Consider the following 15,341-nt stretch of genomic DNA (forward strand, 5'->3'; position numbering starts at 1 on the left):
AATCCAAAGCCTCTCACCATAGGAGCCCTCCATTGTCCGAGAGATACCCAAACACTCCAACCTCTGGTCTGTTTGATTCTCTCTCTCTCTCTCTCTCTCTCTCAATCTTATTTGCAACAGCATGGGGATTTGGAGATTTATCATTTTCGAATGTGGATTTGGTCATTTTTCAGCTTTGTATGTCGATTTTTAGGATTTGGGGATTTTTCAACTTCGGTGGTAGATTTTAGAATTTGGGGATTTTCCAACCTGAATGTGGAAATTAATTTGGGGAATTTAGCATCTTCTTCTTCTTCTTCTTTTTCTTTTTTCTTTTTTGCCTTTTTCTTTTCCATTTTTGTTTTCAAATTGATTGTTGGAGGGCTGTTCAAAGTGGCACCTACCTGAAACCCTCTTTTGTACAGCCTTGTGCTCTTCCCTAGATGAAATGAAGTATTCGTTTGTCTGAAAAAAAAAAAGAAGAAGGTAGCACCTACCTGATGAGTAGCCTAGATTTTGGGGCTTGAGAGCATAATGTTATCATGAAATTCGAGTAAGGAAGGAGTTCAAAACATGTGACATGTTGGTCGGAAAGAGAAGGCTGCATTTTTCTTTTTCTTTTTCCTCCCCTCCCTCCGTCTTCTCCCTCTATAGATAGATGAACAGGTATAAAAATGATGAGGCTTGCCTGTTACCACAATTCAATCATTTAGAATTCCCCACTGTATGTGGGTCATATGGCAAAACTTTTATCTCAGTCCATGAGACTCAATACAGAGGTCAGTTAGAAATGTCAGAATTTCATATGAGCAGTTCTTTTGGATGGTTAGCATCTTTGGTCATTGAGATTCCTTCCCAAGTGGTCCATGTATGGGGTGAGCTTTTGGAATCGTCTAAATCATCATATGGTGGGCCAGTAAGGAGAGCCTCAACATTTTTGAAATAGGTAAGTTGTTACGTTTTTTGTTGGAAGATGAAAACACCAATTGGGCTTTGGATTAGGGATGACACGAAATCTGAAGTTGATATGTTATAGCTTTAAAAACTTACAGAGCTATTGTTTTCAAGGGTTGGGTTAAAATCAAATATAAATTATGTTTTTCTATAATGTGCAGGAAGGGGAAAGTGAAGAGTATGATTAAGGAAGAACATGAACCGGGGCATGATCCACAAATTCAAGCTTGGTGAATGCTTTTTTACTTTGAAGGTTGATTGGTAAAATGGATGGTAATTCATTAAAGAGTCAAGCATTTGATGAGCCACGTCGAAGGTTAGATTTTGACACCGAAATATATGTTCAAAAAGCAAGCCAACAAATAGATGTCCAAGAAGCAAGTCAACATGTATTGGTCAATGTAGATGAGAATTTAGATGAAGAGCCAGAACTAGGTATGGAGTTTTCTTCTGACGAGAGTGCATTTCAGTTTTACAATCGGTATGCTAAGAATACAGGGTTCAGTGCTCGAAGGGGATGGGTGAAGAAAGCAGATGATGATACCATCATACTTAAGAGAAGATTTTGTTGCTCTAAAGAAGGTAAAAAACGTGACAAAAAACAAGGTGAGCCTCCAAAATTTAGGCGTCCGATTACAAGAACTAATTGCCTAGCATCCATGATGATTAAGCTTCAGATGAATGGAAAATATAGTGTGACTAAGTTTGTTGCAGAGCATAACCATGAAGTTATCACACCAACAAAGGTACACATGTTAAGGTCACACAGAGGCATGACCGATGCTCAAAAAGATGAAGCGGATAATGCGGATGGCTCAGGAATAAAACCCAGGGAGGCTGTAGAATATTTTAGTAGACGATCTGGAGGTCGAGAGAATCTGGGTTTCCAATCCATTGACTACAAAAATTACTTGCAGAAAAAGAGAATGAAAGTGATGGAAAGGGGTGATGCAGGGGCCGTTTTACAATACTTTCAAAAAATGCAAGCGGATAATCCATCTTTTTTTTATGCAATACAAGTGGATGAAGATGATCAGATCACGAATATATTCTGGACAGATGCGATTTCAATAATGGACTATAGTGTTTTTGGAGATGTGGTTTGCTTTGATACCACGTACAGAATAAATAGTTATGGACGACCATTTGCCCCATTTATTGGGGTGAATCATCATAAGCAAACTATAATATTTGGTGGGGCTTTGCTATACGATGAAACGATTGAATCTTTCAAGTGGTTGTTCGAAACGTTTTTGAGTGCTATGTCTGAAAAACAACCGATGACAATCCTTACTGACCAAGATGCTGCAATGGCAAATGCAATAGCTTCAGTGATGCCAGGAACATATCATCGCCTATGTATTTGGCATATCTATCAGAATGCTGCCAAACACCTTAGTCATGTATTTAAAGGTTCAACAAGTTTCGAACATGATTTGAATAGATGCATATAGGATTATGAGTACGAGGAAGAGTTTCTAACTGCATGGAATAACATGATTTTGAAGTACAATTTAATGGATAACAAGTGGTTACAAAATCTATTTAAGGAAAAAGAAAAATGGGCTTTAGTTTATGGAAGAAATACATTTTGTGCAGACATGAAAAGCACACAACGAAGTGAAAGCATGAATAACTTATCGAAAAATTATCTGAACTCTAAATACGATCTTCTGCGTTTCTTCACCCATTATGAACGGGCAGTGTCTAGTCGACGATACAAGGAATCCATGGCTGATTTCAAAATGAGGCAAAGTACCCCAGTAATGTTTCTTGATGTGAAGATTTTAAATGAAACGGCAAAGGTATACACTCCAGAGGTATTTGAAATGTTTCAAGAAGAGTATAAGAAACATCTTCGTTATTCAATTTCTAAATGTGGTGAATTTGGCACGATTGCAGAGTATTGTGTATATAATGATAAAGATGAAAGACGTACTGTTAGATTCGACTCTTTAGATGGTACAATGACGTGTAGTTGCAAGAAATTTGAGTTTGTGGGGATCCTATGTGGTCATGCATTGAAAGTTTTAGATTTTTATAATATAAAAGAAGTTGATCCTCGGTATATTATGAAAAGATGGAGAAGAGATGCAAAAGAAGGTTTTGGTAGAGATCATACCAGGGTACCAACAAAAGGCGAGCATAATATTGTTTTAGGTAAGCGGTACAAATATTTGTGTAGCAAGCTTCATAGAATTGCAGCAATGGCTGAGGAACATGATGAGTTATTCAAATTTGCTGATAAATACACAGATAAATTCCACGATGAAATGATGGAACGTATGAAAGGGATGAAGGAACCTCCACTAAGGTCGTCTAAATCCGTTGATGAAAGCATGGAGATTGAACACGCACATCATGAGCCGACTGAAAGTGAAGAGACTAGATGTGCGCACTCTAGACGAAATGAAAACGTTGATACTAAAAGTGCATGCCATGAGCCAACTGAAAGCATAGATATAGAAACAACACACCCTGAGCCTATTGAAAAAGAAGTTACTTTTGTTAATAGCCAAAGTTCACAAACTGTAAGTGGGATTAAAGTTAAGCCTCGAGTTAGGGGCAACCGTCGTGTGTATCAAAATCCGCTGGATAAAGTACGGAAGAAAAAATCTCGTACTGAATCCGTTCAACCACAAGCAAATCAAGAGAGACGAGAAACTGCTCAAGCACCAAACATAATGCACCCTACTTCATTTCAACCTTCAAATTATTCAATTCCTTCTCCTGAACTGAGTCATCTTAATCAGGTATCAGTGAGAACTTATTTACCAAATCTTGTCATGTCACATGTTTATGTTCTTTAAATACTTGATTTTTTTCCCTCCATCAGGGTACACATATTGCTGTCATGAGTCCCTCAGAAGTACCGATAGGATCCCATGTAGGACCCGGTCATCATATGGTGATTGGCTACACTCCTGCCTCTAGTGGGTCCATAAATGCACCACTGGTTCAATTTCGATACCAAGCACCTCATTCTGGCATGTTTCAACAAAATCTCTTCAACATTAGACCACAGGTAAAAGTGCGATTTAATTTTGTATATTTCTAATATTAGAGTAACATTTATAGGAGTCGACATTCATGTAAGTTGTGCTCATTAAAGTTTTCATTATTGTGTTTTTGCTATGCTAGACTTCAATTGGTACCAGTCTGAGTCGTTTTGGAATACCTAAGATCGGCCCTAGTGGATCAATTAGTGGTCCTTTGGTTGCTTACCAACCAAGTACAAACTTGTACAATCAAATTCCCTCAAGCAACCTGCAATTGGCACATTTACGTGAAGATACATATATAGGAAGTATTGCATTTCAACAGGTAAAACTGTTAATCTCTATCATTCATAGTATTGAATGAACTTTTTAATTTTCAATACAGTGAGACGTCTTATTCATTGAAATTTGAAATCCCTGTATGCAGTTATCATCAGCACCATGTGATAAGAGTCAACCGTCACAGTGTGAAGAACACAACCTACATTTGAATAAATAGATTTTCTTTCCTCAAAGGTGAGTGTATGTTCTAACTCTTCTTACAAAAGCCAAAAGATTGCAACTTGATTGATGAAATCTGTTTACTTTCTTTTCTCTTTACAGAACGAAAGAAAAAGAAGAAGAAATTTTGTGTTTTGTGTGCAAAAGTTTGTGATATTAAGGTAGGAAGGGACCAATGCGCCATCCATATCCTTCATGGGACTTTTTGAGGTGGAAAGGATCTGATTTTCACAAGCATGTTTTCTCCACTTATGTGGAATTTTGAGATGGGAAATCAAAAGAGATGTTGATTTGGCTTCTTTGGTGGGAACTCCCATAATGGTATTCAAATGTTCAAGGCATCCATTAGGTGGACTATTGCAAAAAAAATAATCAAGGCGCTCCATTTAGAAGGTGAGCTATGATATAAATAGGTTGTCAAGTTACAAAATTTCAGCTGATTTTAGTGAGCACCCATTTTTCCACCTACTATGCTAGCCTTACTAATAGCAAAAAGCCACTTGAAGTTATTGAGTCGGAATTTTGTCAATAAATTTGGAGTCAAATTTATTGTCAAAATTAGTAATATATGTCCTTGTAATAAGACCTTTGTTGTCAAATTTGTCATAGTTGTCAACCATGTGGGGTCAAAACTTCCATAAGACTTTTGTCGTCAAATTTGTCAACATTGGAATGTCACAATTTGTTCCTAAATTTCGTCAAAAATATGAAGTTAAATTTGTACATTACAAAATGCCGATGCTTGTTTTTCAATAAGACCTTCCAATATTTTCCATTTTAGCCATCCAATAATCATTCAAAAATCTTATTTATGGATAACGAACGAAGTGTAATATTTTGTTCATGATATATCTAATTGAGACATCATAGTTTGAATTACCTATATTCATGTATGTAATGTTTAAGTAAATTCTAACTGCTTATGTATCATCCATTATACTTTGCCAATTTGTAACTGCTTTTCTACTTTATTTGCATAGAATGCTTTTTACCTTATGATTTTTTCTTATTGATAATGTTGCAGGTAAATTCTACATGTCTAAAATGATGGTACAAGATATGTATGAGAGGATTACATTGCTCTTCAGCACTTTTGGGTTTTTAAGCTGCATGTAGCTTCATTGCTGGAAGCAGTCGCAGCCCTCATGGCTCTCCATGTAGGACATGATATGGTTTTCAACAACAGCCCTTGTATGTAGCAGCAGAAGCAACATGTTCTTTTCAAATCAATGTGGCCTTCTTTTGCTCCCTGCGGTTGTCCTGCGGCTGATGTTGTGCAAGTTTTGGATAGGAGCTACCCTGGTCGTTTTGTCTTGGGCTGTTGTGGGTTTGGTGTGGTCTTATTGTGGTGTGCAGCTGGTTTATAGGGATGGTAGTTGGTGGGTGTCATTGAAGATTTAGATCAGTTTTGGGGTGCCAGATTGGTGGCTTGTTCTGTGGGTCTGTTATAATTTTTAATTTTTTTTAGCCCTGTATAGTTTTTTGTTTTGTTTTGTTTTTTTTTTTTTTTTTTGTACAAGTGCTCTAAATGATAGGCGTGACTGCTGCCCTTTTTGTTGGTGTCCGCCTGAATAGTTGTATAGAGCATTTCCACTCAATAATCTTGGGTGGTGTGCTTCACCTTTAGAAAAAGAAGAAGAAAGAATGGGTATATATCAATATGGGCAGGATTTGGATTTTGAATATGTGATTTAGATGTGGATTGAATATGCAATTGAATGATTAACAGGTTGAATGTGGATTGCATGTGTAACTGAATGTAAATGCGTTGTTGGCAAATAATCAAGTCCTTTTTGTTGCTTTAGCCTTGTCAATATGATGAACGCATTGAAATATGTAAGTTTCCCAGATATTTATTTGAAGGTAAGCAGGATTGTTATGCAGGCTATGGGTATGTTCTCCGAATAAAATGAGCCAAACTGCTCACCATAATTTGCAAGAACATTGGAATGCATTCCTTATTCAAGTATGCCCTACATCAACCTTGATAGTCACTATAAAATATAAAACACCTTTGATATGCTACACTCTCTTCCTTAAGCTTATATTATGGGACCATGTTTGGAATTTTCATTGGTCTGGAGAATTTTTGTGTATGTGCAATCCACAATAGGCCTAACATATTTGACAATCTGTATCTTTTGTCGGCCCTATTTGTTAATGTACATATTCAAACAAGTGATTCTTGAGATCCTTGGCTTGTATAGATTTATGCCATATTAACAAAGTTCAACTAGTGTGCTCATCTACCTTTCCATGAAAGAAATAAAAGACTAGCAACCAAAGTCTAAAATTGCAAAATCCTTATCCTGAGTTTTTAAACTGCTCTATAGCTCTATAGCTACGGTTTTAGTCCGTAGTATGACCGTAGGTCGAAGTCTGAAAATTATAGCTACGGATTTAATCCGTAGCTAATTTCTCCATTTAAAAAAAAAATATTATAATCATTCATTCATTCAATTACCACCTGCATAATCATTCATTCATTCAATTACAATCCTTTGTTTAATTACAATCCTTCATTCAATTCCAATCCTTCATTCAATCAATTACAATTACAATTACAAAATTAGTTTCCTAGTAATTCATGAAAGCGCAGTCATTTGTTGAACTCTACCCTCACAGCAACAGAAAGGACCATTTGTTGTATTCTTGAAAATTACCAAAAGGAAGATGGCATTGAGATTCCGGCACCTTTACAACCCTTCATGAGTACTGCCTTCCTTCCCTTCCAGAATAGCCCAGCGCCAGAGATGAAAGGAAAGAAGTCTAAAGCCAAGGCAGCTTCTTAAACATGAGAACCGAAACAACCGGAAGCATGATCGGCTATGTTACCAAAATATTACATTGAGCAATGTGTTGTCACATTTATCTGATATGATCAATTATTAGAAGGGGTTGAATTGGCCCAACACCACCACTACCACTACCACTACCACTACCACTACCACCACCTCCTTATGGCTGGTTGCAGAAATTTTTATTCAGTTATTGTGCAACTGTCTTCCTCAAAAATATTTAGTAGTCATTGGCGTGCTTACAGCGACACTTCTTTTTGTGGAAGTTGAAAAAAGAGTGGATGGTTGGTTTTTAAAGGAGTCGAAAGCACCTCGGTGTATTTGAATTGTTGTTCGACGTTCCTGATGACAAAACTGCATTCCAAGCACTTGGAATCCCTTGTAGAAGCTCTGGCTGGACCTCATTCGTCCATGTCTATGGGAGATTGGAAAAAGTGTATGGTGACAATGACAACCAGGGGTAACAAAAAAGTTTTGCTAAGGCACCTTGCAATTCTCATAAGTAGCTTTGACAATCTCCTTATTCAGCATTCTTGAATTAACTTTCTCCAAGAACTTCAAGTACAACTCATGAAAATTTGGCTCAATGCTTGCTCTGTCAAATATAATGTCCCAGTAAAGTAAAAATCAGCTGATGAAACTAAAAGGTTATTAATAAGATATCACCATATACTCAGCAAACCATGGATAGTACTGCTCTTTCAGGACATCAGTAAATTCTTTTGCTTTCACATCCATATTTGAAGCTGAAATATTATTAATCATAAATAAAATCTTGTCATGTATCTCTGATGCAGGTTCCTGTATGAAATAAACAACAAACTCAAAACTGAATTAATGCTCCAAACAGCGTTCCCACAAACAAATTTTCAAAAAAGAAATGTTGGGCCACACAAGGACAAAATAAATGAGCAGTTATGAAAAATATATTGACGGTCCGAATTCAATATCAAATGGGGCATTCAACTAATTTCATCATCTATGGTCTCATACACGTAGTCACGGATTAGATATTTTCTGAGGTAATACCTAAATTGGGTGGTGAGATGATGTCGAAAGATTTGATCGGTGGACCTTACACTGTTGGGTATCTATAAGCATGCGACCCTATCAATCAAATCTTGCCATGTCATCTCACCACTGAAGTGAGATTCTCTTTTCGAATCTTTCTGGTGGAAAATGATTTGTAAAGCTCCCTTGTTTCGATTTTTCTGGCCGAGTAGGATTTATAATGTTGAGCCAAATAGTTATTATTCCCAAAACATAGAACTAAGTTCCAATAATTTTGTTCCCAAAAAGTTTGTTCCATAGCCGAGTTATAAAGCATGTTATTGTTAGTGCAAAGATCATGTTTTTGTTACAAAAATTCAATACATGCATGTCCAAAAGACCAAAACAAGCATCAAATAAGAACAGATCCACCATGGTTTTTCACAACTCACTGCAATTCCTTAAATTGTATTTTTTAAAAAAAAAAAAAAAAAAAAAAAAACCACTCCAAAAAAAGGGTCAATTTCTGAAAATATCGATGAGAAATGCTAGGTTGACTGGCATGAGGAGAGATTAAAGAGGCAATTTGCAGTACACAAACCAATATCAACTTGTGCAACATCTAGACCACTCATAACAGAGGTATTTTACATCTAGATTACAAACATCGAGCCCACAAATTGTGGTCCATCACCTGTGATTTGAAATAATGGCAGGGAAGTTTTAGATACTAAAAAACAAGATTTGGCTTCTAGGAGTTTACATGTGAAACCTTCTGGTCGAGATTCTCCTGAATAAAAACTTTAAGATTATCCGGCTGAGTAGATTTTCGGAGCATGTCAGAGTCCATCCACAGTGGAACATAGCAAACCAATGTTCTAGCCTATAAAATCATCAGAAAGGCCCATACCATTACTGCTCTCTTGTGTAGAAAGATTGGCCTATAGAAATGCATTTTGACCAAATTTCCAACTAACTTTTAGTCCAACCCTAGCCGCTTTCAACTCACTGGCTTTGGGCTCCTCTTGCTTATTTTTCACTTTTGATTATGTGTTCTCCATTAGAGTAGGTGGAGGCTTCTTTACAACCTTCAGCTATTATAGCTACAACTCTGATTGTTGGTTGATTCAGAATAGCCTAGGAGGAAGCAGCGCGAACATGCTGAGAAGAATCTAATTACAATTCCTGCAAAAAACCAATTGAATGTGCACCCCTAATTTCATCATCTATCAAACAAGAAAAAAAAAATCACACTGCAAGAAAAGATAAATCCAAAAAGTGTTGGAATTTAAAAAATGAAATCCATCATGAAAATGATTGGATAAGGAAGTATACAAAACAAATGAAATTTCTTTTTGCCAATACGAGACTTGGACAGGGAGCGAAGATGAAAATTCTGCCATTGGAGTTGACAATTTCCTGCATCCCGGAGTTTACAGTTCAAGAAAATCATACTAGTGGTAGCATTATGCAAGCAGGCATGTACATTCTACATACTATGATGATGGATCTTTTATGCAAAAGGGGTAGGGAAGCTGCCTATGCCATGCTAGCTTTTAGAAACCTCAGGACATACAATCAACTGATGTGGACTACCAACTTTTCATTCCCACAGTGCAAAATCACACTTTTTTTTTTTGGTAGGACTGATTGGATGATCCTACCAATATATTTCCATCATGTATATCAAAAAAGAAAAAAAAAAAAGAATCCAGCACTAAAGCAGCTTCCACACATACATATGAGAATTGAAGTAAGGAACTAACAAACATAGTTAAGCATATAGCTGCATGGTGGAGAATTTTCATCCAGTCCACTCATCCATTAGATGTGTCACCATATTTTCACCTGGATCTTAAAAATCAGTCTAACCCAAAATTCGCTACAAGAAAGAAGAGCATGATTGATTGATTAAATAAATAAAAACTAATATATATGCTGCAGTAATAACAAGCCAAGTACTAGGCTCTCTATTTCCTGCTGAACGGCCTGAAATAAGACTCCACTCATTTCTACTCGGTTTCTACTATGAGTTGAAACAAGTGGGCTATCTGTTTTATGTGGTTTTTCTGACGGAAATCGATCCGTCAGACCACTCTTTCATCACAAATGCCAAGGACAACTTTTTCCATGTCCACAAGATCATCCTGAAATAAAATAAAAATAAATGTTGACAGAGTGTGCACCTTTAAAACAAGCTCTTCAAAACACTGCTGTACATTAATTCGAGTTTTTGCACTACATTCAAGGAAAAGACATCCATACTCCCGAGCAAAATCAATTCCCTCTTTCTCCATGACATCCCTTCCACTTTCCTGCAAAATTAAACATCAAGATGCATATCTTGTATTTAAACTGTGGAAATCTTATGATATATAATTCAAAAGAATAAGGCTGTGATTGGAAGTGCACTTAAACCACATTTACAGCATAGAAGTTCTGAGGCCACCCTGTGTTGAAAAGTCCTCTGAGAATGGAGGTATAGTTGTTGTAAACCTTCGTTGGAATTACCTTATCAACTTTGTTTCCAACAAGCATCTTGATGCAATCTTGATTAGTTGCGTAGAGATGGATTTCCTTAGCCCTTATATCCGCAAGATTTGTAAATGTGTCTCGTCTTGCTACATCATAAACTAGAAACATTGCAAAAACTTTAAGATTATCCGGCTGAGTAGATTTTCAGCTTTTAAGACATTCTCAGTAGATCTTCTGCTCACGGAACTGCACCAATAAGAAAACTTTGAAAAGTTGGCTTTTCGTCACCAAAAGGGTGGGCTACTTTTCAAACATATTCAAGTCTAACAACGAATTTGGACTCTAAACAGATTGTAATCTATGTTCGGCAGAGCCCTCCATTATTCGTCGAATATGAATGTGAAGTCGAACCATGCATCCCCAGTGCTTGCAGACTCCTTGCTCCTTACCAAGTCTAGATTAGGCATCCCAAAGAAGATGCTAAATTTCCCAAATTAATTTCCACATTCAGGTTGGAAAATCCCCAAATTCTAAAATCTACCTCCGAAGTTGAAAAATCCCCAAATCCTAAAAATCGACATACGAAGCTGAAAAATGACCAAATCCACATTCGAAAATGATAAATCTCCAAATCCCCAAGGTGTACATTAATCGAAATTAAGAGAGAGAGAGAGAGAGAGAGAGACAGAGAGAGAGAGAGAGAGAGAGAGAGAGAGACCTGATGTGGAGTGTTTGGGTTTCTCTCAGTCAATGGAAGGCTCCTATGGTGAGAGGCTTTGGATTCGAGGTCCGATTCATGCGTCGGGGTTAGCACGCCGTGAGATGCAACAGAGACATGGTGGTTTCTGTTGGATTTGAGAAAGGGAGAGAGAGAGAGAGCGGGAGAGAAATGAGTTTTTGTTAGTCTCGAAAGAGGGAGAGGCGGGAGAGAATTCGGATGCTTTCTCATCTCGAGCAGGTACTCGGGTGAAACGGGCCGTAACGCCGTTTGCAATAGTCGTCTCACTTACCTCAATAGCTGTGATGGGGCCTACTCTGACGCACCAATGGAAAGGCGCCAGCTACGAGCACCAACCCAGGAGCTACTGGCGTGGGGACTAGCCAATCTATGGGGAGAGGGGGGTCCAGCGTCCAGATGAATGGACGGTTGGTTGGATATACATCATGGTAGGGTCCATCAGGGTGGGTTCCCACGTCCTACTGCTGGATGGTAGGGCTAAAATGCATAAATCAAGGTGGTCCCATGGACGGACTGTATGGATGTCATCCTACTCATACAACATGGTGGGGTCCACGTGAGTTGCCCACCAGTTAGGACCAAGCTGATCTTTGTATTTTCCTTCACCCAAGCCTGTCCTGAAATGGACAGCAAGGTGGGCTCCATTAAATGGACAGGGGATGTCCCATACATGCATCATCAGGTGGGCCATCATACAAGGAAAAAGGGAGAGAGAATGAGAGAGAGAGAGAGAGAGAGAGAGAGAGAGCTAGGAGAGAGAGAGAGAGAGAGGAGAGAGAATCAAGAAGAAGGTTGATCTGATCAAATTCTCCTATACTCTCTCCTCTTTTCCTTTTGAAAATTGAACATACATCAATATGGGCCCCAAAACATGGGCCCTAAACCATTAAAAAAATCAACGGTGGAGGTCCCTTCCACCATAAAACGTAAGGTCTAGATGACCTTTTTCTCAATGGGGAAATAAACATCATGATGGGGTCCATGGAGAATGGCCCCATCATGGAATGAACATATGAATCACGGTAAGTCACCGGCCACACCTAGGGTCCAAAGTGAGATCCATACCATCAATCGGTAGCCTCACTTGGGCCATCATCAAAAACACCATCTAATCCTACAAATCACCCACCTTTAGATATCAGACTCTTTCTTCCACCGATGCGATCTAGAGCTCCAATGGATAGACTTCAACGGTTGAGATTGGACTTGGATGGTGGAGATAGAAGGTAGGAAGGTGGGCCACACTAGCTTCTCCATGGAAGCTTGGATGATTGCTCCTATGGGAGTTGCTTGAAAATGAGAGAGAAATGAGAGAGAGAGGGGTGATGTAAGGAGAGAGGGATGGTGAGGTGTGGGCTTATTTGAATTTTGGGTAAAAGAGGAATGGGTGGGGAGAGAGAGAGTTGACTTTGTGAGGGGTGAGGTGGCATAGGGCATGGGTGATGTACTTGACTTGTGAAATGATGTGTACTTGATTGATTGATGTGACGGGTCATAGAGATTCTCTCGAAATTCACAACATGCGGCGTTTCTTCGGAATGAATGCGGGCTCACATCTCCTGGCCCGGGTATCGGATTGATGCGCAAGTCGCGGCGTTGAACCCTTCTTCTAATTCTTATACTTCCTTTTTCTAGCGCAACATCATTTATCATAAGTCCACCCATTCGTTTGCAGACTACATGAACTTTTTCTTCTCTCTTGACCCAAAGAAACTTAATCATTCTTTATGTCCTTTTAGCAATAAAGATTTTGTTCTGGCTTGGTTCATAGAAGAATATGAGATAAATAATGTGGATATGACCGAGCTCAGAGATAAAGCTTGGGAGAATTATCTCATTTGCAGATATCTCCCCTATGGTGGCACCGTGGAGACAGATGTTAATATTAAAGCTAGAGTTGAACAATATTGTCCCAATCTTCTCACTCGCTAATTCGGCCTACCTCAATGCATTCCTTACCCATTCACCCACAGAACTTGCAATCAACTTCTACACCATCTCTTACCTGTGGATTCGGTCAGCACTTTCCAAATTCTATAGAACAATTTTGAGACCATAGATTCTATGTTCCAACCTCCCGTCTTTCCTGACTATCCTCACCATATGATCATTTTCTGTAATTTATGCAAGAATTATTTTGAGGAATTAGTAACTAAACCCATTGAAATTATCATCACCCAACTTTTTTCTTCTATAACAAGGATAGAAAAACATGTGGTCGAGAAGAAGAAACTAACGACTGAAGGCAATAAAAGGACAATGGTATCGAAACCAACTGTGTCTCCAAGTTAGAGAAAAACATGGTTACGAAGAATGACATCAGCCACCTCAACCATATCCCCTTCAGCAATAATAAGGACGGTCGATTCGGTGCCTCCCCAACCAAAGTGCCTAAAGGTTATAGCTGAAGGCTCTATCAAGATAACATTACTAGCTCTAACGACCCTGAAACCTAAAGCTCCTCTCATTCTCAGAAAGATTTTAGATTTAGGACCTCTTTCAATTCCTATCCCCGTTGTTCCTATAGTTCTTGCTATACCAGCCATGCCAGTAAGCTCTTCCACAACAGAAAAGATTGGCCGAACTACAAAGAAACTTTTAGGTATTTCTCTTGCTGATGAGGTTGTTCACGCCTTTGGAACATATTATAAAACAAAATTCTGGCCAAGAATACATCCTTCTAAATACTCTTGGAAAATAAGAAACCTCATAAAAGACGTGAAGAAGCTCACTTCAATCAATCTTTTAATAAATGTATAAAAGATAAGAAAATGTTGAATGATCTCAACCTTTCTCTCGATCGCAATCTCAAACCTTAAAGACCCAATCCACTCCATTTTCCTACTTCTGCTCGTCCTCTTGTGATAGCTATCAAAGATCTTAATAAAATTAAATCAATGATCGACCGATACTCAGCTCTCGCTGTTTGCTCTAACTTGGGTGGATGTTTTCTTTCTTTCTTTTCTATCTATTTGCTTTACATTCTTTGCTTCTCCTGACATCTTTGATTTATACAGTGATAAGGGAACTTTCGGCCCTTAAGAAACAAATCGTTCATACAGTATCACAACTTCAACAATCTAAAATAGCCATTATTGCTATTGTAGCTGATGATTTTATCACTTCAATAGAAGAACTCAATGTCATTGATTCTGAAGTGACTACAAGCTATGTCCCTCAACCAGATGATCAAGCTTCAAGGGACACAAAAATAGCTCAATTGATGGAGCCTTTTCATATTTCCATCCATTTTAGGGCTCCATTGATCATTCTCGATCAAGAAAATGATGAACCCATAGAGTTCCCGAAAAACTACATCTTCTCATTCAACTCCTACATCGGCCAGTCACTCTCGGCCATCCATTGATCAGGCTACTCCAGTTAATGCTAGCACTCAAATTCCGGTCATCATATGATGCCTATTCCTGGCCACTTCAAATGCAATAATTAATTTCTATAATGGAGTAATAAAGTTGTTCTTTGGGAACATGACATTGGAGGTGAATTTGTTCAATCTTTGCAAATAAACAGGGGATGTAGATGAGATCCACGAGGTAAACATGATCGACACACTCGTGGAATATGAGCTTCTATTGCCTACAATCTCTAACCCCTTAGAAGCATGTTTTGTTCACTTTATGGATTCTGATGATCACATGATATTGGATATAGTGAGTGCTTTTTTAGATTCTGGACATGTAATTAAAACTAATTGTTAGAGGCCATGCTTTGAAAAAATTTCCCTCATGGACTCAAAGTCTCTACCTCGTAGCATTAAGGTGTTAGATCTTGACCTAAAACCATTGCCATCCGAGCTTAAATATGCTTATTTTAATCAAGGAGATACATATCCAATGGTGATTTCATCCCACATAAATGATGAGCAAGAGAGTAAGTTGATTATTA

At 38.1% G+C, this 15,341-nt stretch overlaps 2 protein-coding genes across 2 annotated transcripts; both read left to right on the top strand.

Annotated features, from left to right (window-relative positions):
* The first annotated feature begins 1,052 nt into the window (after positions 1 to 1,052).
* On the top strand, positions 1,053 to 4,261 carry LOC131218071 (uncharacterized). Its single transcript, XM_058212756.1, has 4 exons — positions 1,053 to 3,686; positions 3,770 to 3,958; positions 4,075 to 4,175; positions 4,258 to 4,261. Exons 1-4 carry the CDS (start codon positions 2,430 to 2,432, stop codon positions 4,259 to 4,261), a joined length of 1,551 nt encoding a protein of 516 aa, XP_058068739.1. The 5' UTR covers positions 1,053 to 2,429.
* Positions 1,200 to 2,387, top strand: LOC131218070 (protein FAR1-RELATED SEQUENCE 5-like). Its single transcript, XM_058212754.1, has one exon. The coding sequence runs from the start codon at positions 1,200 to 1,202 to the stop codon at positions 2,385 to 2,387; it is 1,188 nt and encodes a 395-aa protein (XP_058068737.1).
* Positions 4,262 to 15,341: the final 11,080 nt, after the last annotated feature.

Source organism: Magnolia sinica, chromosome 11 (assembly GCF_029962835.1).
Source record: "Magnolia sinica isolate HGM2019 chromosome 11, MsV1, whole genome shotgun sequence".
NCBI lineage: Eukaryota > Viridiplantae > Streptophyta > Magnoliopsida > Magnoliales > Magnoliaceae > Magnolia > Magnolia sinica.